Source organism: Bufo gargarizans, chromosome 5, assembly GCF_014858855.1.
Source record: "Bufo gargarizans isolate SCDJY-AF-19 chromosome 5, ASM1485885v1, whole genome shotgun sequence".
NCBI classification, from domain to species: Eukaryota; Metazoa; Chordata; class Amphibia; order Anura; family Bufonidae; genus Bufo; species Bufo gargarizans.
In genome coordinates, this window is record NC_058084.1 from 356,247,644 (window position 1) to 356,265,221 (window position 17,578).

At 42.5% G+C, this 17,578-nt stretch overlaps 1 protein-coding gene across 1 annotated transcript in view; it reads right to left on the reverse strand.

Moving 5' to 3' along the window:
• TBC1D5 (TBC1 domain family member 5) overlaps window positions 1-17,578 on the reverse strand; it is a 603,675-nt gene that overhangs the window by 225,145 nt on the left and 360,952 nt on the right. Inside the window, exons 10-13 of the mRNA XM_044293280.1 lie at window positions 16,276-16,378; window positions 10,582-10,670; window positions 7,995-8,045; window positions 6,215-6,284 (exon numbers count right to left, since the gene is read on the reverse strand). Of these exons, the coding sequence (XP_044149215.1) occupies window positions 6,215-6,284; window positions 7,995-8,045; window positions 10,582-10,670; window positions 16,276-16,378 (313 nt within the window). The remainder of the gene's footprint in view (window positions 1-6,214; window positions 6,285-7,994; window positions 8,046-10,581; window positions 10,671-16,275; window positions 16,379-17,578) is intronic.

Here is a 17,578-nt window from a genome sequence, read left to right on the forward strand (position 1 = left end):
CCAACGGAAATCCCTTCTTTCTATCCAATGCTTTGTCTAGTATCTCATCTAGTGCTGAACCAAATAAAAAATTTCCCTGGCAAGAAATGGCACACAATTTAGACTTGGAAGCAACATCTCCCTTCCAACCTTTCAGCCAAAGACGTCTTCTGGCCGAGTTTGATAATGCGGGCGCTCTGGCAGATAACCTTAGAGCATCCGCCGAGGCATCCGAAATAAAATCTACCGCTTTTAACATTGTCGGTATTGCTTCCAGCAGCTGCTCTCTCGGGGTTCTGTTAGCAATGTGCGACTCTAACTCTCCTAACCACATTTTAGGTGACCTAGCTACTGAAGTTGTAGCAATATTTGGCTTGAAGGAAGATGTAAATGCTTCCCAATGTTTTCTAAGATAAGTGTCCGCCCTTTTATCCATTGGATCCTTAAGGGAGCCCAGATCTTCAAATGGGAGTGCTAATTTTTTATTAACTTTGCCACTGGAGCATCTACTCTGGGAACCACCTGCCATACTGCGACATCCTGGTCATTAAACGGGTACATTCTTTATCTGGGAACAAAAAACTTTTTATCCGGTTTGTTCCATTCCCTCTTTATCAGCTCTTTAATACAATGCTGGACAGGGAATACTCTAGCCTTTCTTGGCTTAAGACTGTCAAACATTAAGGCCCCTTTCACATGAGTGTGACGGATTAGGTCCGGATGCATTCAGGGTGCGTTCAGTGAAACTCGCGCCATTTTGCAAGCAAGTACAGTCAGTTTTGTCTGCAATTGCGTTCCGTTTTTTTCCACGCGGGTGCAATGCGTTTTGATGCGTGTGAGATAAAAATTGGAAGGTTTACAAACAACATCTCTTAGCAACCATCAGTGAAAAACGCATTGCATCCGCACCTGCTTGGAGCCAGGGCTGCGCAAAAAACAAACATGCTGTGTTTTCCACGCAACGCAGAACTGATGAGTCATGTACACAGACCCATTGAAATGAATGGGTCAGGATTCGGTGTGGCTGCTATGCGTTCAAGTCACGCGTTTCACCCGCGCAGAAAACTCGCTCATGTGAAAGGGGCCTAACTACTGTCTTGACTCTTTTTCATCTTCTATCTCCATGGTGGCTCTTACTGCTTTTAAAAGAAGGTCCGTGTCTTCCACTTTAAACAGGGGCCTTCCAGTAAGGTCCTGAGAAGAGGAGTCTGAGATTTTTACTACTCCCTCTTCCTTTGAGTCAGACTGAAGAGTCTAATTCTGCCACCTGCGCCTTCCTCTGCCTAGAAGAACCAGGAAGCGATTTTTTAAATTGTTCCACTGAGGAACGGACTTCCATCTTGACCAGATTCTGTATATTCTGGAACAAGGATGGGTATTCTTTCGCTACCAATTTGTCTAGGCAGGGTTGACAACATCCTTTAGGATAAGATGGATTAAACTTCTTTCTGCATATCCCACATTCTCTGCCTTTTGTCTTGTGGGTAGCCTTCCTGGGGTCCTCTTTAACCTGCATCAATACATAGACCACAATAGGTTACCAGAAAAATATTTAAAATAATCTCCCAAAGGGAGACTGCGGGGTACAACACCTCCTACCCCTCCCAGGAGTACCATGACAGCCTCTGCGTGCTGCTCCTGTTTCTCAGAGAGCTGCTGTGCATCCCCTTCCTCCTGCTCGTCGACTGCCACAGTAGAGGGGAATTCGGAAGGAATCTGTTCCCTGAACAAACCACTGTGCATTCAACTTGCCTTCCACGTTGGCTGGCCGGCGTCCCTTTTTTACTGGCTGTGCATCGCCCGCCAGGTTTTACAGCCCCTCCTCTTCCCTGTCCAGAGTGGAACACACGCATCACTTCTGGCGCGCCTGCTAGAACTGCACTGGAAACACGGCCTGCGAGAGCACGCCACATCGGCGAACCAGGGAGAGGACGCCTTCCTCCTCCCTACTGGATCTTTGCCCGGCCGCAGCTATGAAGGGCATGAGGTGGCCGCCAGGAATCACGCCATGGCAGAAAAAATGGAACAAAGGTACCGGACCTAACAGCGGCTTCTAGTGGAGACTTACGCGGTCAGGGACCTCCAATAGGTGTGTAATTTAGGCCCTAGAGACCCTGCAGCCCCCTAATAGATCTGGGAGAGATCCATCCCCCTGTTCTAAGGATAGGAAACAGGAAGAAACTGAGGATGGAGTATGGAGGACCCTATTTAAAGATCTGGGAAGTTCCTGTTTCCTGTCCGGAAGGGGGAGGATCTCTCACAGGTGCTATCATATGGCGTAATGGAAATTATGTTTTAATATATGCAAATGAGCCTCTAGGAGCAACAGGGGCGTTAGCGTTACACCTAGAGGCGCTGCTGTCTCTACAACTGCCGCGCTCTATTAGGGTGAATGGGAACAATCTGTAAGCGATCAGAGTCCTGCTATTTTACTGCAGGGGCTCCGATTAGAAGGCAGAGGGAGCCGTATCCCTCTGCCTTACCTCACAGATGTCGCGATCGCTGTTGATAACACAAGTCCAAATTATGTATGAGATAACCAGGATGATTGTCTAAAAAATGATGGCAGTTTCACGTTCAAAGCTGTAGTGGATGGTGAGATATGGAGCCTGAAAGTCAAATGTTCAAAACATTGCTAACCTTTTGCTCGACAGTGTGTGTATATATATATATATATATATATATATATAAAGAAAGTCCAGCGGGAGCACCAGCCTGAAGAGTGGGTGCAAAATCCAAGGGGGTTGACGGCAGTCCCCAATAGTATAATCGAAGAAATAGGACTGCACTCCGGATATTGATGAAAAAATCAAGTGGTTTTATTCACCCATATTATGGCAAATCTTGCGACGTTTCAGCTCTTGCGAGCCTTTCTCAAGCATAGAGTAAGTGAAAGTGAACACATATAAAGCGTTACAAAAAGTGTTACACCCATCGGGGTGTGGTTACAATCAACTTAATTACAGACATGTGTTACAATTTTAAAGTGCATGTTTGACATAGTAACTAGTGAAATACGTTGTTATCCATGTCTCAATTGTGTTAACTGTCGCTATATATGCAAATCTAGATCCTTTATACATCCTACCACACATAAAGAATATCCCATTAGGTTTCACCTAAATTGTTCATCTTCTTATGTGATTTACGTGCTAGCATGTCCATGTAACTTAATATATATCGGTGAAACGTCTACAGAACTAAAACTAAGATTGAATAATCATAGGAATTCAATAAGAAAAAAACGTGCCGATTTACCAGTCTCCAGGCATTTTACGTCCCTTGGGCATTCCGAGCGGGACTTGAGATGCTGGATACTTGACCATGTTGAGCTCCCAAGGAGAGGTGGAGACCGCTTGGCAATTCTCAAGAAAAGAGAACTGAGGTGGATTTATGATTTAGATACTCTGCACCCCAGAGGATTAAATGTGGAGTTTAGATAGGTGTCTGTTGATCTGTCGCCTGTCCGTCCTTTCCACGCATGTATGTGATACACCTTTTCCACGTATATAACAGGTGCATCAGAATTGTGAAAGTAATATATGCAATTGCACAACTGACAGATTTGGAAACTAATATATATATTTTTTTCTTGCCTTTTAGAATTTTTAACCCTCACAGTGCTGGGTACGGACCCCTGGACTTTGACTCAATGAAAGCGGTGCAGCCCAGTACCAACTACAGCATCCTATGGTGTATGCGCTACTCCAGATATATCATTAAGCTCCAGTATGTTTTTGCTCTTTGTAAAGGTGAGGGATTACCCCTCCCAGACTGCTTTATTTCCAGCAAGAGGGCCAGACACGTCGGTGGGGCTCATGGAGATGTTCCCCCCTGACGTGTACGACCCCACGGTCCGGTGTCCTTCCCGAGAGGTGGGGACCCCGGTCCTGATGCTGGTTTCTGTAGGAGATCCCTGCTGCGGTCTGCAACACTCTTTATGAATTTTGTTTTATAGTTATGGCTCTTAATATATATTGGGAGGATATTTACTCCGTTTAGCTACCATCTATATGATGGGCGCAGAGCTGTCACTTGGGGCTATTTTCCATTAACCAAGATGGTGTGGCGAGATGTTACTGGATAGAACGCATGCGCACCAATCTTACACGGCAACTCACATGATGTCGTCACTCTGGGCATGCGCATTGATGAGACCGAGACGCTAAAGATACGCGATGGTATATGTGGGCTCCATGGCTTGCTGAGTCTTTTCCTGGGATCCCTATTCAGTATGTTTATATCACTTTATGATTCTAACTGGAACACTGGTCCTGGATATATTTTTATTCTGTATGTAAAGGAACTATATCCTGATATGAAAAAACGTATTTCACTAGTTACTATGTCAAACATGCACTTTAAAATTGTAACACATGTCTGTAATTAAGTTGATTGTAACCACACCCCGATGGGTGTAACACTTTTTGTAACGCTTTATATGTGTTCACTTTCACTTACTCTATGCTTGAGAAAGGCTCGCAAGAGCTGAAACGTCGCAAGATTTGCCATAATATGGGTGAATAAAACCACTTGATTTTTTCATCAATATCCGGAGTGCAGTCCTATTTCTTCGATTATATATATATATATATATATATATAGATGAAAAAAGTCCAGTGGGAGCACCACCAGAGTACGGGTGCAAGGTCCAACACAGGGCAGTGGCAAACCCCAAAATTGTATAAAGCGAAGAAGTAGGACTGCACTCCAAAATGTAGTAAAATAGCAGTGATTTATTCACCCATGGTATGGCAAGTCTTGCGACGTTTCGGCTCACAAGAGCCTTCCTCATTTGAGGAAGGCTCTTGTGAGCCGAAACGTCGCAAGACTTGCCATACCATGGGTGAATAAATCACTGCTATTTTACTACATTTTGGAGTGCAGTCCTACTTCTTCGCTTTATATATATATATATATATCCTTTTTTTTTTTTTGCTTAAAGGGGTTATCCCATAATTGCTGTAAAACATGAAAGTCAGATAGCACATGACAATCTCTTTCTAACAAAGCTAGAAGCATCTCTGTACTTCACATGGATCAAGAGCTCCTCTATTCATTGGTCTGCCAGATTCTCTTCAGGCTGGAAGCGCAGGGGCGTGCCCTTTCTCAGAGGTCATGTCTTTTCTGCTGTAACTCTCTCCCTACCATACCTCGGGGGTAGTGTCCTTTTTGCTGTATCTCACTATCACAGCTCAGGGGGTGTACACTTTCTGCTGTAGCGCTCTCCCTGTACGGTCACATTTTCTAACAGTAGATACAACCGGTAGCAGTTGAAGGATGGAACTGAGCATGTGTGACCACCGCAGTAGGAGGATTAAACACCAGGAAGTGCTATTATAATGAAGTAAAGTAAATATCTTACAATTGGGGTATTTTTGTCACAGAAAGTTAAAGAGAAACGTAAAGTAGTTTTCATGATGAATTATCTTAAAACAACATTTAATGGTGGCACAACCTCTTTGAAGAGGACCTGTAACCTCCCCTGACATGTCTGCTGTAGTAACTACTGGCATTCCCCATGAAATAACAATTCCAGAGCATCTAATCGTATGACTCTATATTAGAGCATTCTTCTGTTATTTCAATTAATAATTTATGAAAAAATTGCCAGCAGCTTGCAGTAAAGGTACAGATGGGTGTTGCTAGTTGGGGGTGTGTCCCTGCACAGTCTGACAGCGGCAGCACTGATTAGAAAGAGTCAGGCATACCAGCTACTGGTAACACCCAGCAGTACCTTTACTGCTGACTGCTGGCAATGAAGTTGTAAACTTCTAGCAGGAATCGCACAACATACAGTCATAAGAATAGATGCTCCAGAATTGTTATTACATGGGGAAAGCAAGTAGTTACTAAAACAGACATGTCTGGACAGGATACAGGTCCTCTTTAAATTAAGAGAACTTTGCACATAATTAGTTTTATTGTCCATCGAAAACAACAGAAATGTCATGAGACTGGTAGTCTCAAAGGAATACGCGGATCATTCTTTTTTTCATTTTTTTTTACATCAGACCATGAACAAACATGAATACAGCGCCTTCTCTATCAAAACACATTGTGTATAAAGATCTCAAGATAATTGTGGCTATTTTGTTATTTCTGCTTGTGGTTTACCACTAAATTGAACTGCAAGAAAATGATGGTTTGGGCTAAGCAGTTCAACAAAAAAAAAAAATCAATGAGAGTAAAAAAAAAAATCCAACCTTCCAGTGTGCTGAAGCTTGTATCTTACCTTGCGGGAATCTTGCTCATATGTGGAAAACCAAGGCTCAGCACTTCCCATAAGGTTTGAAAACAAGGCGCTAGAATAAATAACAATATATGTATTACTACCGATAAAATGTACGTTCTGAACACAGCGGTCAGTCTACTCATATTAGGAACGTAGTGAGCAGCACGCTAGGCCAATGAATGTGGAAAGAGCGATAAGGGGAGTTTTATGATAGGAGATTCATAGGAACTGTAAAAACGGCCTATTGAAAACTTAAAAAAAATTAAATAAAACAAAATAATGTTTATTGGTATCAAGGCTAAAGAAAAAACAGGCTAAAACCCAGTCAAACACCTGAAAGGCAGAAAACTCAATGTCAAAGAGGCAGGGATGAGGTAGTTACTGGTATAAGTGAATAGAGTACAAGGCCCAGGAAGGTATTTAATGTAGTCCTTGGTGTGGTCAGTAACAGATGTCACACAGCCCTGCCTCTGACCATGGCATACACTATGTCATACCTGTGCATACTAGAAAGGCAGGCTCAGGTGAGGACATCCACGGGAGTATGAGTACGTGGATTTACCCCTTATCCTAATACAGCCTACACCTATCTAAAAAAGGGGTAAGATAAGGTGTAGAGTTGAGCGAAGCAAGCTTTAGATGCATGATCCGAAGTCGCTTCGTTCAAAACTTCGGAATAATACTGTACGGAGATCTGTCTCCGTACAGTATTAGAATGTATGGGATGGAATGAGCCGAAGTTAGTTATTCGTGAAGTCGTGCGTGACTTCGTTGAATAACTTCGGTCGTTGATTTTTAAAGTCGAAAACCACTTTAAAACTTTAAAACTTGAAACCAAAGATCGATTTCAAGTTTTAAAGTGGTTTTCCACGTAAAAAATATACTACTGAAGTTATTTAACGAAGTCACGCACGACTTCGTCAATAACTAACTTCGGCTAAATCGGCTCCCATACATTCTAATACTGTATGGAGACGGATCTCCGTACAGTATTATTCCAAAGTTTTGACCGAAGCGACTTCGGATTATGCATCTGAAGCTTGCTTCGCTCAACTCTAATAAGGTGCACAGCCACTGCAAAATCAGTTAAAGGGTTTGTGTCACTTCAGCAAATGGCATTTATCATGTAGAGAAAGTTAATACAAGGCACTTACTGATGTATTGTGACTGTCTATATTGCCTCCTTTGCTGGCTGGATTCATTTTTCCAACACATTATACACTGCTTTTTTCCATGGTTACGACCACCCTGCAATCCACCAGAGGTGGCCGTGCTTGCACAATAGAGGAAAAAGCACTAGCCTATGTCCACTCCCTCGGTCCCGGCCACCAAAGAGGCTGACGCTTTTTCCTATAGTGTGCAAGCACAACCACCACTGATGGATTGCAGGGTGGTCGTAACCATGGAAACAAGTGTATAATGTGATGGAAAAATGAATCCAGCCAGCAAAGGAAGCAATATGGATAATCACAATACATTAGTAAGTGCCTTGTAGTAACGTTCTCTACATGGTAAATGCCATCTGGCAAGTGAGACAATCCCTTTAAGGAGGGGAGCCGAGTCAGAAGGTAATTATATGACAATGAAAGGCTAGCCTGGGAGCCACAAATGGCGCACCTGCCAAGAAAGCCCATCCTCATCTCAGGTCAGGTCTCAGCCTGTAACCACCGCTGTGCACCCATTACTGCAACAATAATATCACACACGATGGCAGTGTTAATAATGGTGTCACACTATAAGGTTACCAAACATAGTTCGGCCCGCTACACAGTAGACTTACTAGGCGTCATGCTCCAGGTAATCAGGATTTAACAGAACTTTCATTTCCTCGCTGAAAAAGAAATATTATTAATGTATTTTATTCTGCGCCCCATAACGTCAATACATAATATCATTAAAAAAATATGTATTTTGGAGCTGTTTCTTTTGGAACGTGCAAAATAAAAAACAAGTTTTTCTTCCAAACACTTATGACAGTCATTAATCTTCAAGTTATTACCGAAGAACAAATGAAGCCGCATTCATCAGGCCAGAGAGTCTTCGGCATCCATTACTGCCAGCTAAGCAAGGAACTTGCAGGAAGATTCTCAATCAGGTGAATTCCTCCCTTCCGATATACAAATTGTGTTTTCATAGTGATGGAACAACAGAAAGTGTTTCATCTGCTGGTGTCACTGACGAGACCTCCAAAATAATACTTCCTATTTACTAAATGTAACTCCAGGAGGCTTTGATCTATGGCGCTGTTTGATGAGGGGTTTAACACTGCTGTGATGCTGTAGCTTCCCTCTAACTACATCTAACTACACTAATGAATATAATACTCCTCTAAAAACACATGGATAGTCAGAAAAAAAAAATGTTATGAGACTTCTTAAAGGGATACCTCAAGAACAGGAGCCTCATTTTATATGGCCAGGGATTGCACAAAAAGACTCATCTGTGCTCTGGTTCCAGTGCTGAACTCCATTTTTCCGGAAGAACACCACTGCCAGCCAAATCAATGGCCTCATTATTTATGTGTGCAGGTTCGGCATGAATGGGTGGACTGGGAACGTAAAGTGGCCCTAGAAAAAATATTTTTTTAGTTGGGTCCAAACTGATGGAAGGCAGGGCCAGCAATATCATAGTGTGGCACATTATACCACCCCAACAGAGCCAAATACCACAGCCCATCACAAAATATTGCAAGCAGCACAAAATACATCTCCACAAACTTCCACTAGCTGGCCGTGATCACTGGCCCACCGGGAAATTTCCCTGTAAGGTCTATGGCCAATCTCCTCCTGACGGCATGTGACCACTGCCACTGCTGAGGCCACTGATTGGCTGGCAGCAGTGATGCTTGTGTAGTTACAGCACTCCACACTTCCAATCCAGCCGGGGCTGCCAACCAGACTTTTTCTTTTTTCTGGACAACTTAGCCCAAAATCACAAACAGCCAACATTTTTTACGGACAAATTGGAAAACCATAATGAAGATAAAGATTACAAGTAATACATGTCTATGGCTCAATCTACTGATAAGAACTCATTACCAGCATTTACTGTGAGCTGTAAAGTGATAATAATTACCACCAAAATAATCTATTCAAATACCACCTGCCTCAAAATAAAATAATCACAGACGCATCTATTATTTTTCACGGGCACAGGGAAAAAAAAAAAATCAACCAATCTTTACAGACTGTCCAGGAATTCCTGGACGGTTGGCAACCCTGGATCCAGCAGGGACTGGAAGCAGAGGAGAAGGGAGCTTAGCACTAGAACCAGAGCACCGGTGACAGGTGAGTTATTTTTTTTCAAACTCCTGCACTATGTCTGGCCATATGAAAAGGGTTTAAGGGTTTGCTGGTCTTGGAGAACCCCTATAACTTATAGAATCTTTGGGGGTATTTGTTTCCCCCTGCTTTACCCTACTATTCGGCTAATTTAAACCAAGGTGTGAGCCTCTCAAAAAATTAAGTGCACCTCCGGCTGTCCGTGTGCCTAGAGTGAAAACGACTCCAGCCACTGACTGGAATAGTTTTCCTTCTTTTATGTCTGTTTCCAGGTGTAAAAGATAGTACATTTTTCAGGGCGGAAATCCTGGCCCCGGCCCCCACCCGCCACTCCCAAGTGGCAAGGACATCGTATAAATGCCTGTACAATAAAATATTGTAGCAGGGTGTCCAAAAGGTTGCTAAAAGGTGTAAAAATGTTTGTAAATGATCTCCTTTATAACCCTTCAGAATACTCTTTTTAAACATTTACTAGTAGAAAGACAAGCTTACAAAGGGGCAGATAAAGCAGCTCTACAATGGGAGGACCTTTCCAAACAGTTCTTCAAATCTCAGCTTCCTAGACTCCTGTGACTGTGACATGGCAGTGGTACATTAGTGGCCTACTCGTCCTCAGACTTCATAATCAATGATGTGTCTGCAACGTGGTATATTGTATGACAGGAGTAATGTCCTATTATCAATGGAAATCAGGGGGATGATGACTGTGCTGTCCATGATATTAAGAGAATATACTGGAACCACTCAGTACATGTATTGGCCCTTCTACACAAGCCGATGATTGGGAATAAACCACGCTCATTCCTGATAACTGGTGTCTTCTGCAGACATACAAACTAATGAGCAAACTGATAAAAATCCTCATTGTTCAGTACCACCCTGTGTAAACTGGAGATGTGTCCCCAATAAGTAAACTGTATGGGGAAAAATGATCACATTACCCATCATCTTCCCCCATACAGTGTGATGGTGCTGCATGTAACGAGTACAGACCAAAAAGGTGTTATCATCGATCAGCACATGATATCGGGCCTGTTAAAATGCATACCAAGACACCATACTAGGGGTTAATGTGTCTATACCAACCTGGGTTGCGCAGCTTCACTTGCATGCATAAAGGCTTGGTGATCACAATGCTGTATGAATAATATGGGCGCCAACAATTCGTGCATTCCCTGTAAATGCAGAGTAAATTATCAGTACAGTGTAAGTGCTCAATACATCCTGCTGGCAACTGTAATAAAAAAGATCACGCAAAAAAAATAAAAAAATAAATAAAAGCATCAAGAAATACCATCCATAATGATGTTTGCTCAGAGGTGTTGTCCAACCCCAAAACCAGTTTTAGTTATGGCCCTGAAAGCGGGTAAATGAAAGAAAAAAAAAAAGTAACTCCCCGTTCCAGAGCAGAGGCTTCCATCCCTGGTGGAACGGAATAGTGACGTACCGTCCACGGTCAATTGCACTTGAGGACACATCACCGGTGAGGCCACAGCATGGCTGCAGTGGGGCACATGACCACGGACAGGATGTCACATTTCCAGATAAGAGTCTCGGAGATGGAACGGAGCAGTGGTGAATAGGGCCATAACTACACACTTTCAAGAGCCTTTAAGCTATTCCCAGAATACAATGTAGCTTACATAGACGTCATGAGGGAACCAGAAAAGCCTTCCTCAAAGCTGCACGCATATAGTACAAATGTCTAAAATGTCTCTGTATGCTGAAGCATTAACATTACCGTTCACATTGGAAATCAAACCCTTAAAAGGAGCAACACCTCCTTCACCAAATGCCCACTTTTTATGTGCCAAGTGCTGCAGGCCCAGCAGCCTGCTTTGGTCAACTGCTTCCACTTTACAAAAAGAGCACTTACAGCTGACCAGAGGAGATCTAGCAGAACTCTTCTGTACGACCAATACTACCAAAGGCCGTCTCTGAAGAGCATCCGTTTGCAATGTCTGTAGCTGAAAAACCTGAATTCAGTAATAAGGAGCAGGGTCCACACACGTTTGGCCATACAATCTATGTGTCTACTTGCTGATCAGGGCCTGTTCACATCATGTTTGGGTATCCTTTTCCAAACACCCTTTAAAACAGCCCATAGGTTGTTAGTGGGGCTTCTCTCTCTGACAAGTTTCCGTTTTCTTCAACAGAAGGGACTAATACTAGATTCCCATTTGTATTCCTTGGTTTTCAGATTCCATTAACAAAACAGTGGGCTGCGTTACTTTGTTAAAATGCCGGGCACCCTGATGGAAACCCAACAAACCCCACAGAAGTCGATGGGGTCATATGACAGATGCGGTGCTGCCATTTTTCTCTTCATAGGATGGAAAAGAAGAAACTACAAGGATGTGAAAGCAGGCAGAGACTTGGTGCGGTTTTCTGTGCTGTCGAACAACAGGATCCTGACGGATCTGTTTTTTTCAGGACAGGAATTTTGTTGTGTCCTGTTCACATCTTCGTGATAAAAAATATGTTTAGACAGGATGAAAAAAAATGGGGTGTAAACCTAGCACATACATACAAATGTGCTCTGTTCAGACCAGTGGTAGACTACATGCCACCCTTGGGAGGTGATCCTGCGGCCCCTGAAGCCATCTTCCTTCTGTGTGTTATAGAGTATGAACAGTACTCATGTCCTTCTACCCTGCCAAACACTTTGCATTCATACATCGCTCTAGGTCAGGGCTGGACAACCTGTGGCTCTCCAGTTGTTGCAAAACTACAACTCCCAGCATGCCCAGTCTGCCTACAGCTATCAGCCTACATCAAAGAATGGTGGGAGCTGTAGTTTTACAACAGATGGAGAGCCGCAGGTTGGCCAGCCCTGCTCTAGGTCACTGGGGGTCCAATGCCTCTTGTCTACAGCAGATGGGTGACCCTACAAGTTCAGTCACCCTTCACATTGGATGGAAGATAAAGTATCAGCTGAGTCCTCATTCTAGGCTACTTCTGTATCTCCATAGACAGCAATGGAGAGTGAAACCCATGAGTTGCCACCATACAAATAGTGAATGTGGCACACTGGATGCTAATGTGGTGAGTAGACCACCAGAAACTAATTGATCTTTCATCTTTCAGTGAAAAGACGCTAATCAATGGTAATCTAGCTTGCATAATACAGGGTTTTTCCAGGTGTTTAATATTGAGACCTATCAGCACCTGATCGGTGGGCGTACCACCCCCCCCCCCCCCCACACACACACACACGATCAGCTGTTTAATGAGGGTAGGTCCTTGCAGCTTACCAAGCACAGCGCTGTCCATCGGATAGTGGCAGTGCTTGGTATTGCAGCTTGGCCCCATTCACTTGGACTGAGCTGCGCCTAGTGCATATGACCAATGAACATGATGTCACTGGCTTAGGAAGAGGTCACAGCCTCATCAAACAGACTATCGGCAGGGGTACTGGGAGTCGGGCCCCCAGCGATTAGTTAGTAATGACCTATCCTGAGGATAAATCATCAATAATAAACAACCCAGACAATCCCTTTAAGAGAACTTTCCGCATTGCACTCTCTGTACTAGCAAACAAAGCTGCAAACAGAAGAAGAAAAAGAAAACAGAGGTAAAGTTTTGTGTTTGTCAACAGCCTGTAGGCTCGCAAAATTGAACCTGTTCTTTATATGCCTGTGTTCATTTAGCCCACCAAGCAGTCTTTATTAAAGCTGGAGCATCAGGCAGTCAAAGTTCATTAATACCATTTATGTAATCTATGCAGTTTCAATTAACTCAGCAAGACACTCTACTACATGATAACAGTCTCATTAATTCAATAAAACCCCATAACTATTAACAATATGGTCTATGTTAAACGGGGTGTCACCTACTACAAAGTAATGGCTTTAACAGCTTGTGAGGAGACTTGAGTTTTTCTCTTCTCTTAAATGTTATCAAGTTAAATATTCATTCCTTATGCAGAAAGGTGTTATTTCTCTGTAAGGCATCTTCAAGATATCAAACCCAAGCAGGGGGTAATTAAGCTCTTTTAATTCTTACCCGGTAATAATATTACTTTCTAGTTCAGTAAATGACAGACTTTGTTTAAAATTATACACGGTTCCCCACTTCAGTGCTTGATGTGCCTGGGGTGCATTCACTTAACGCTGTTGGAATGGACACCGTTGAATAATTACAACCAAGGAAATTTATAAGAAAGCCCAAAAAAAAAAAATGAGGGGAAAAAAATTGCTCGCCATTAATTTTTATTTGGCTTAACGACTCGTTTTCACGTTGCAGTTAACATAGCTAGGAAATATGCATTTCCTAACTTGTTTATTGCTTAGTTAACGTAATTTGATTTTACTAAGTTCTTTAGTGTCTTTTCCCAATGTTCTCTGTCGAAAACTAATACAAAAACGGCATTAACTTGAAAATGAGTCTCAGCGAGCAGGCCCCCTATGTTTCTCCAAAACTCTAATAGCTCTTAAATATAAACAGTTTTGCGCAGCCTCCTCGAATCCTGGTTTAGGATGTCACACTTCTCCTTACGCTTTATATAGACGGACGTACTTTTTTGCCCATGTTGTGTCCACTGCGCATATGGACTGCACACAGACCCATAGAAGTGAATGGCACTATTCACACCTTTTCTAGAGGTTACACTACTTTGGTCTGTGTCTCATGGCAGATGGACCTGAAGACTACTGGAGTCAATGAGTTAGTGGCCAGGTCCTTGTCCTACTCAAACATACTCACCTGAGTGCTGTACTGAAGGGTACTTTCACACTTGCGTCAAAGTTTTCTGGTATTGAGTTCCGTCCTAGGGGCTTAATACCGGGAAAAAACTGATCAGTTTTATCCTAATGCATTATGAATGGAAAGCAATCCGTTCAGGATGCATCAGGTTGTCTTCAGTTTAGTCCTTTTACGGTATTTGGACGGAGAAAAAAACCACAGCATGCTGCATTTTTCTCTCCGGCCGAAAATCCTGAACACTTGCCGGAATGCCGGCATTTTTTTTCCATAGGAATGTATTAGTGCCGGATCCAGTCTTTTGGTCTGCGCATGCAGATTCAGAGATTACACCGTTACCCTGGCACTTTTTTTTGGAGATTTCTATATAGTGGGAAATCCATTACCATTTAAGTGTAGACATCACTAGTTCAATCTCTTTAACCCTTTCGCTGCCAGGAGTGTTTGGACATTTGGCACCTCTGGTAGCCAGGACAATTTTTGCAATTTTGACATGTACAATTAAAACCTAAATTACCCAAAAAATAATAATTCTGAGAATAGAGGTTTTTTAGACTTAGAAAAGCTAATACAAAGACCAGTAATAAAGTATATATTAGCTATTAGCTTTCTACATATAGAAAACCTCTATTCTCAATATAGCAAGGCTATGGCCTTTTATTATGGGTTAAATGAGGGAGAAAAATCAGAATAAAAAAATCTAGAATTGTGTCCAGGGATCGGAACCAGGGGCATCTACATGCAAGGCTGACCACTTAACTTCAGGCTACAGCCTTATCATACCGAGAAGAGTGATTTTCTATACCTAGAAAGCTAATATATTATGAGTTGCTTTATATTCATATATTGTGCCAATGAATAAATCAGTAACATGTATTAATTTCCTAAGCATAGAAAACCTCTATTCTCAATATGGTAATTCTATAGTAAACAGTGTATACGATATGTACATGCTAGTACACAGCTCTGTCCTAAATATGCTGAGAACAGCACTGTTAGAAAAGCATTGCTCCAAGGATTCAGCCCTGCACTCTGGTGCTCCAATATGCTCATTTGCATATGAATAAGAACACCGATATCTCTGTCACCGATATCATACATACAAAAGAAAGGTATAATTTTAATCAGCATGATGAACCCTACCAGGCAGTGTGCCTGGTTTAATAGGTATACTGCCATTCTGTTATTATGACAGAGACATGTAGGAGAGGTTACAGGTCCTCTTTTAGTCTAAAACCCTGCAAATAGCATATATTTTGTGGAAATTCTATGCCTGCTCATTGCAGGTACAGATTTGATTTTTCCAACCGATAGACATTTCCATATGTGCCACATTTATTGAGTCCTGTGCCATTAAATACATTTGGTGGAAAGCATCCCAGTTACCCTTTCTATCTAAAGGCAGAAACAGGCAGTAGAAGGTCCGTGTGCAAGAACAGTATGTGGGACCCTTGCTGTTTAACTTATTTATCAAGAGTGAAGGATTGCACTCCTTACTCCTTTCTATGACTATGACTATCTGGTCAACCTTTCTTCTAAAGGATCAAGTAATGTTGATCCATGTTGAAACCAATTGTGGTATGTACCACCCTTTCCTAAAGGAGTCCTGTGTAGCTGAATAGGCTGCACCAATGGCTTGCCCCCATCCCCTCCTTTTATCCAGTCTTAATTGTTTAACCCTTCACCTCTCTTCCACTTAGTGGGGTGGCCACACAGACTATTAAAGGGCTCTGTTCACACGAGTGTCATGGCTTTTGCTTATAACACAGTCAACACTGATTAGTCTTCAAATGGATATGAAAAAAATCCTGACGGACCCTTACTGATATAATTCTCCCAGTATTCTGCCCAAGTTCCATTATTTGGGACAGCTTTGATGTAAGGCCAGAACTCTGGTGATGACTCAGTATTTAGGAGGTCATTAGGGTGTCCGGACAGGGCATACTAGTGCAAGTCAAACCTGTCCAGACCTTTTTGGTAGCTTAGTTGTTTGGCGCATTTTCTGTTACTGGAGGTTTTCAAGCAACTTCTACTAACCAGTAAGATCATTCCAATTTATAGGCATATTACTTATCTGACCTGCTTATAAAGCAAATGTTCATTCTCTCTTGCATAACAGAAGAGCACATCAGTGAGGATTCCTCTCACATCCTCCTGCTGGAAGAACTGCATTTCAGGAAATCTGCAAGAGATATTTCAAATATGAATGATTAGCAATATTCTATTTAATCAGCAGAGTTGTGAAAGCGCTAGGAAGCAGATGGAAATTTTACTTTCTCATAAAAATATTCTGGAGGAGTGCGATTACTATACCATTATATTTAATGAAAAATTCTTAAAGAAAAACCTCGGGTTCCCTTTTATAACTCTGCCGGTTGACAGTTTTACTTTAATATTTTAATAATAAGTTGCTCCCTTTACTACCGCGCCACAAGCGCCATACAACATTTTTGAGAAGAGCCTTCCTGCCATTAAGGGGGTTGCCCAGCGGAATAAAACTGATGCCAGTGGGCATAAAAACATACAGGAACTAATAACCTCACCTGTCTCCTGCCATGGCCATTCTGACGTTGCTCCACTTACCGTCCTGACTTGACACACTGGAAATGCCCGCCAATCACTGACTGAGGCGCGTCACTACTAAGGTCAGTGATTGGCAGGCACTTCCTGCGCAGTAAGACGGGACAGGAAGTAGAAGGCAGCGGGAATCGGTGGAGCAGCATTGGAAAGGGGGATCATGAGGGTGAGCATGCATTCTGTAATGTTTTTAGGCCCCACTGTTTAAGGAGGATTTGTTGGCTCTCCTGACATGTCTATTATAGTAACTACTTTTTATCACTCATAAAATAATAATTCTGGAGCCTATTTTCTGATAACCATGCATTGCACTGTTATTCCTCCTGGAAAATAATTTATGTTAAAGGGGTTATCCCATCTTAGACAATGGGGGCATATCGCTAGGACATGCCCCCATTGTCTGATAGGTGTGGGTCTCACCTCTGGGATCCGCATCTACAAGGAGAACGGAGCCGGGAAGAGCTGTGGCTGGAGGACACATCCTTTTAATAAAGGCAACATTAATACCTAGTTGCTAATTTAACCATTTATTTCCAGGAGGAATACCAGAGGAACAGTTCAATGCAGAGTTCTAAAGAAAGGTGCTCCAGAATTGTTGTTTCATAGAGGAATACAAGTATTTACTAAAACAAAGATGTTAGGAAAGCTAACTGGTCCATTCACTGCTATGAGTCTCTCCCATAGCAGTGAATGGAGAGCACACCGCGCATGCGCTCTCTTTGACTTTCAGGGTCCCGTTCTGGAGATAGGTCTATCTGACATTGGTGGCATATCCTAGCGCTTTGCCACCAATGTTCCAGATGAC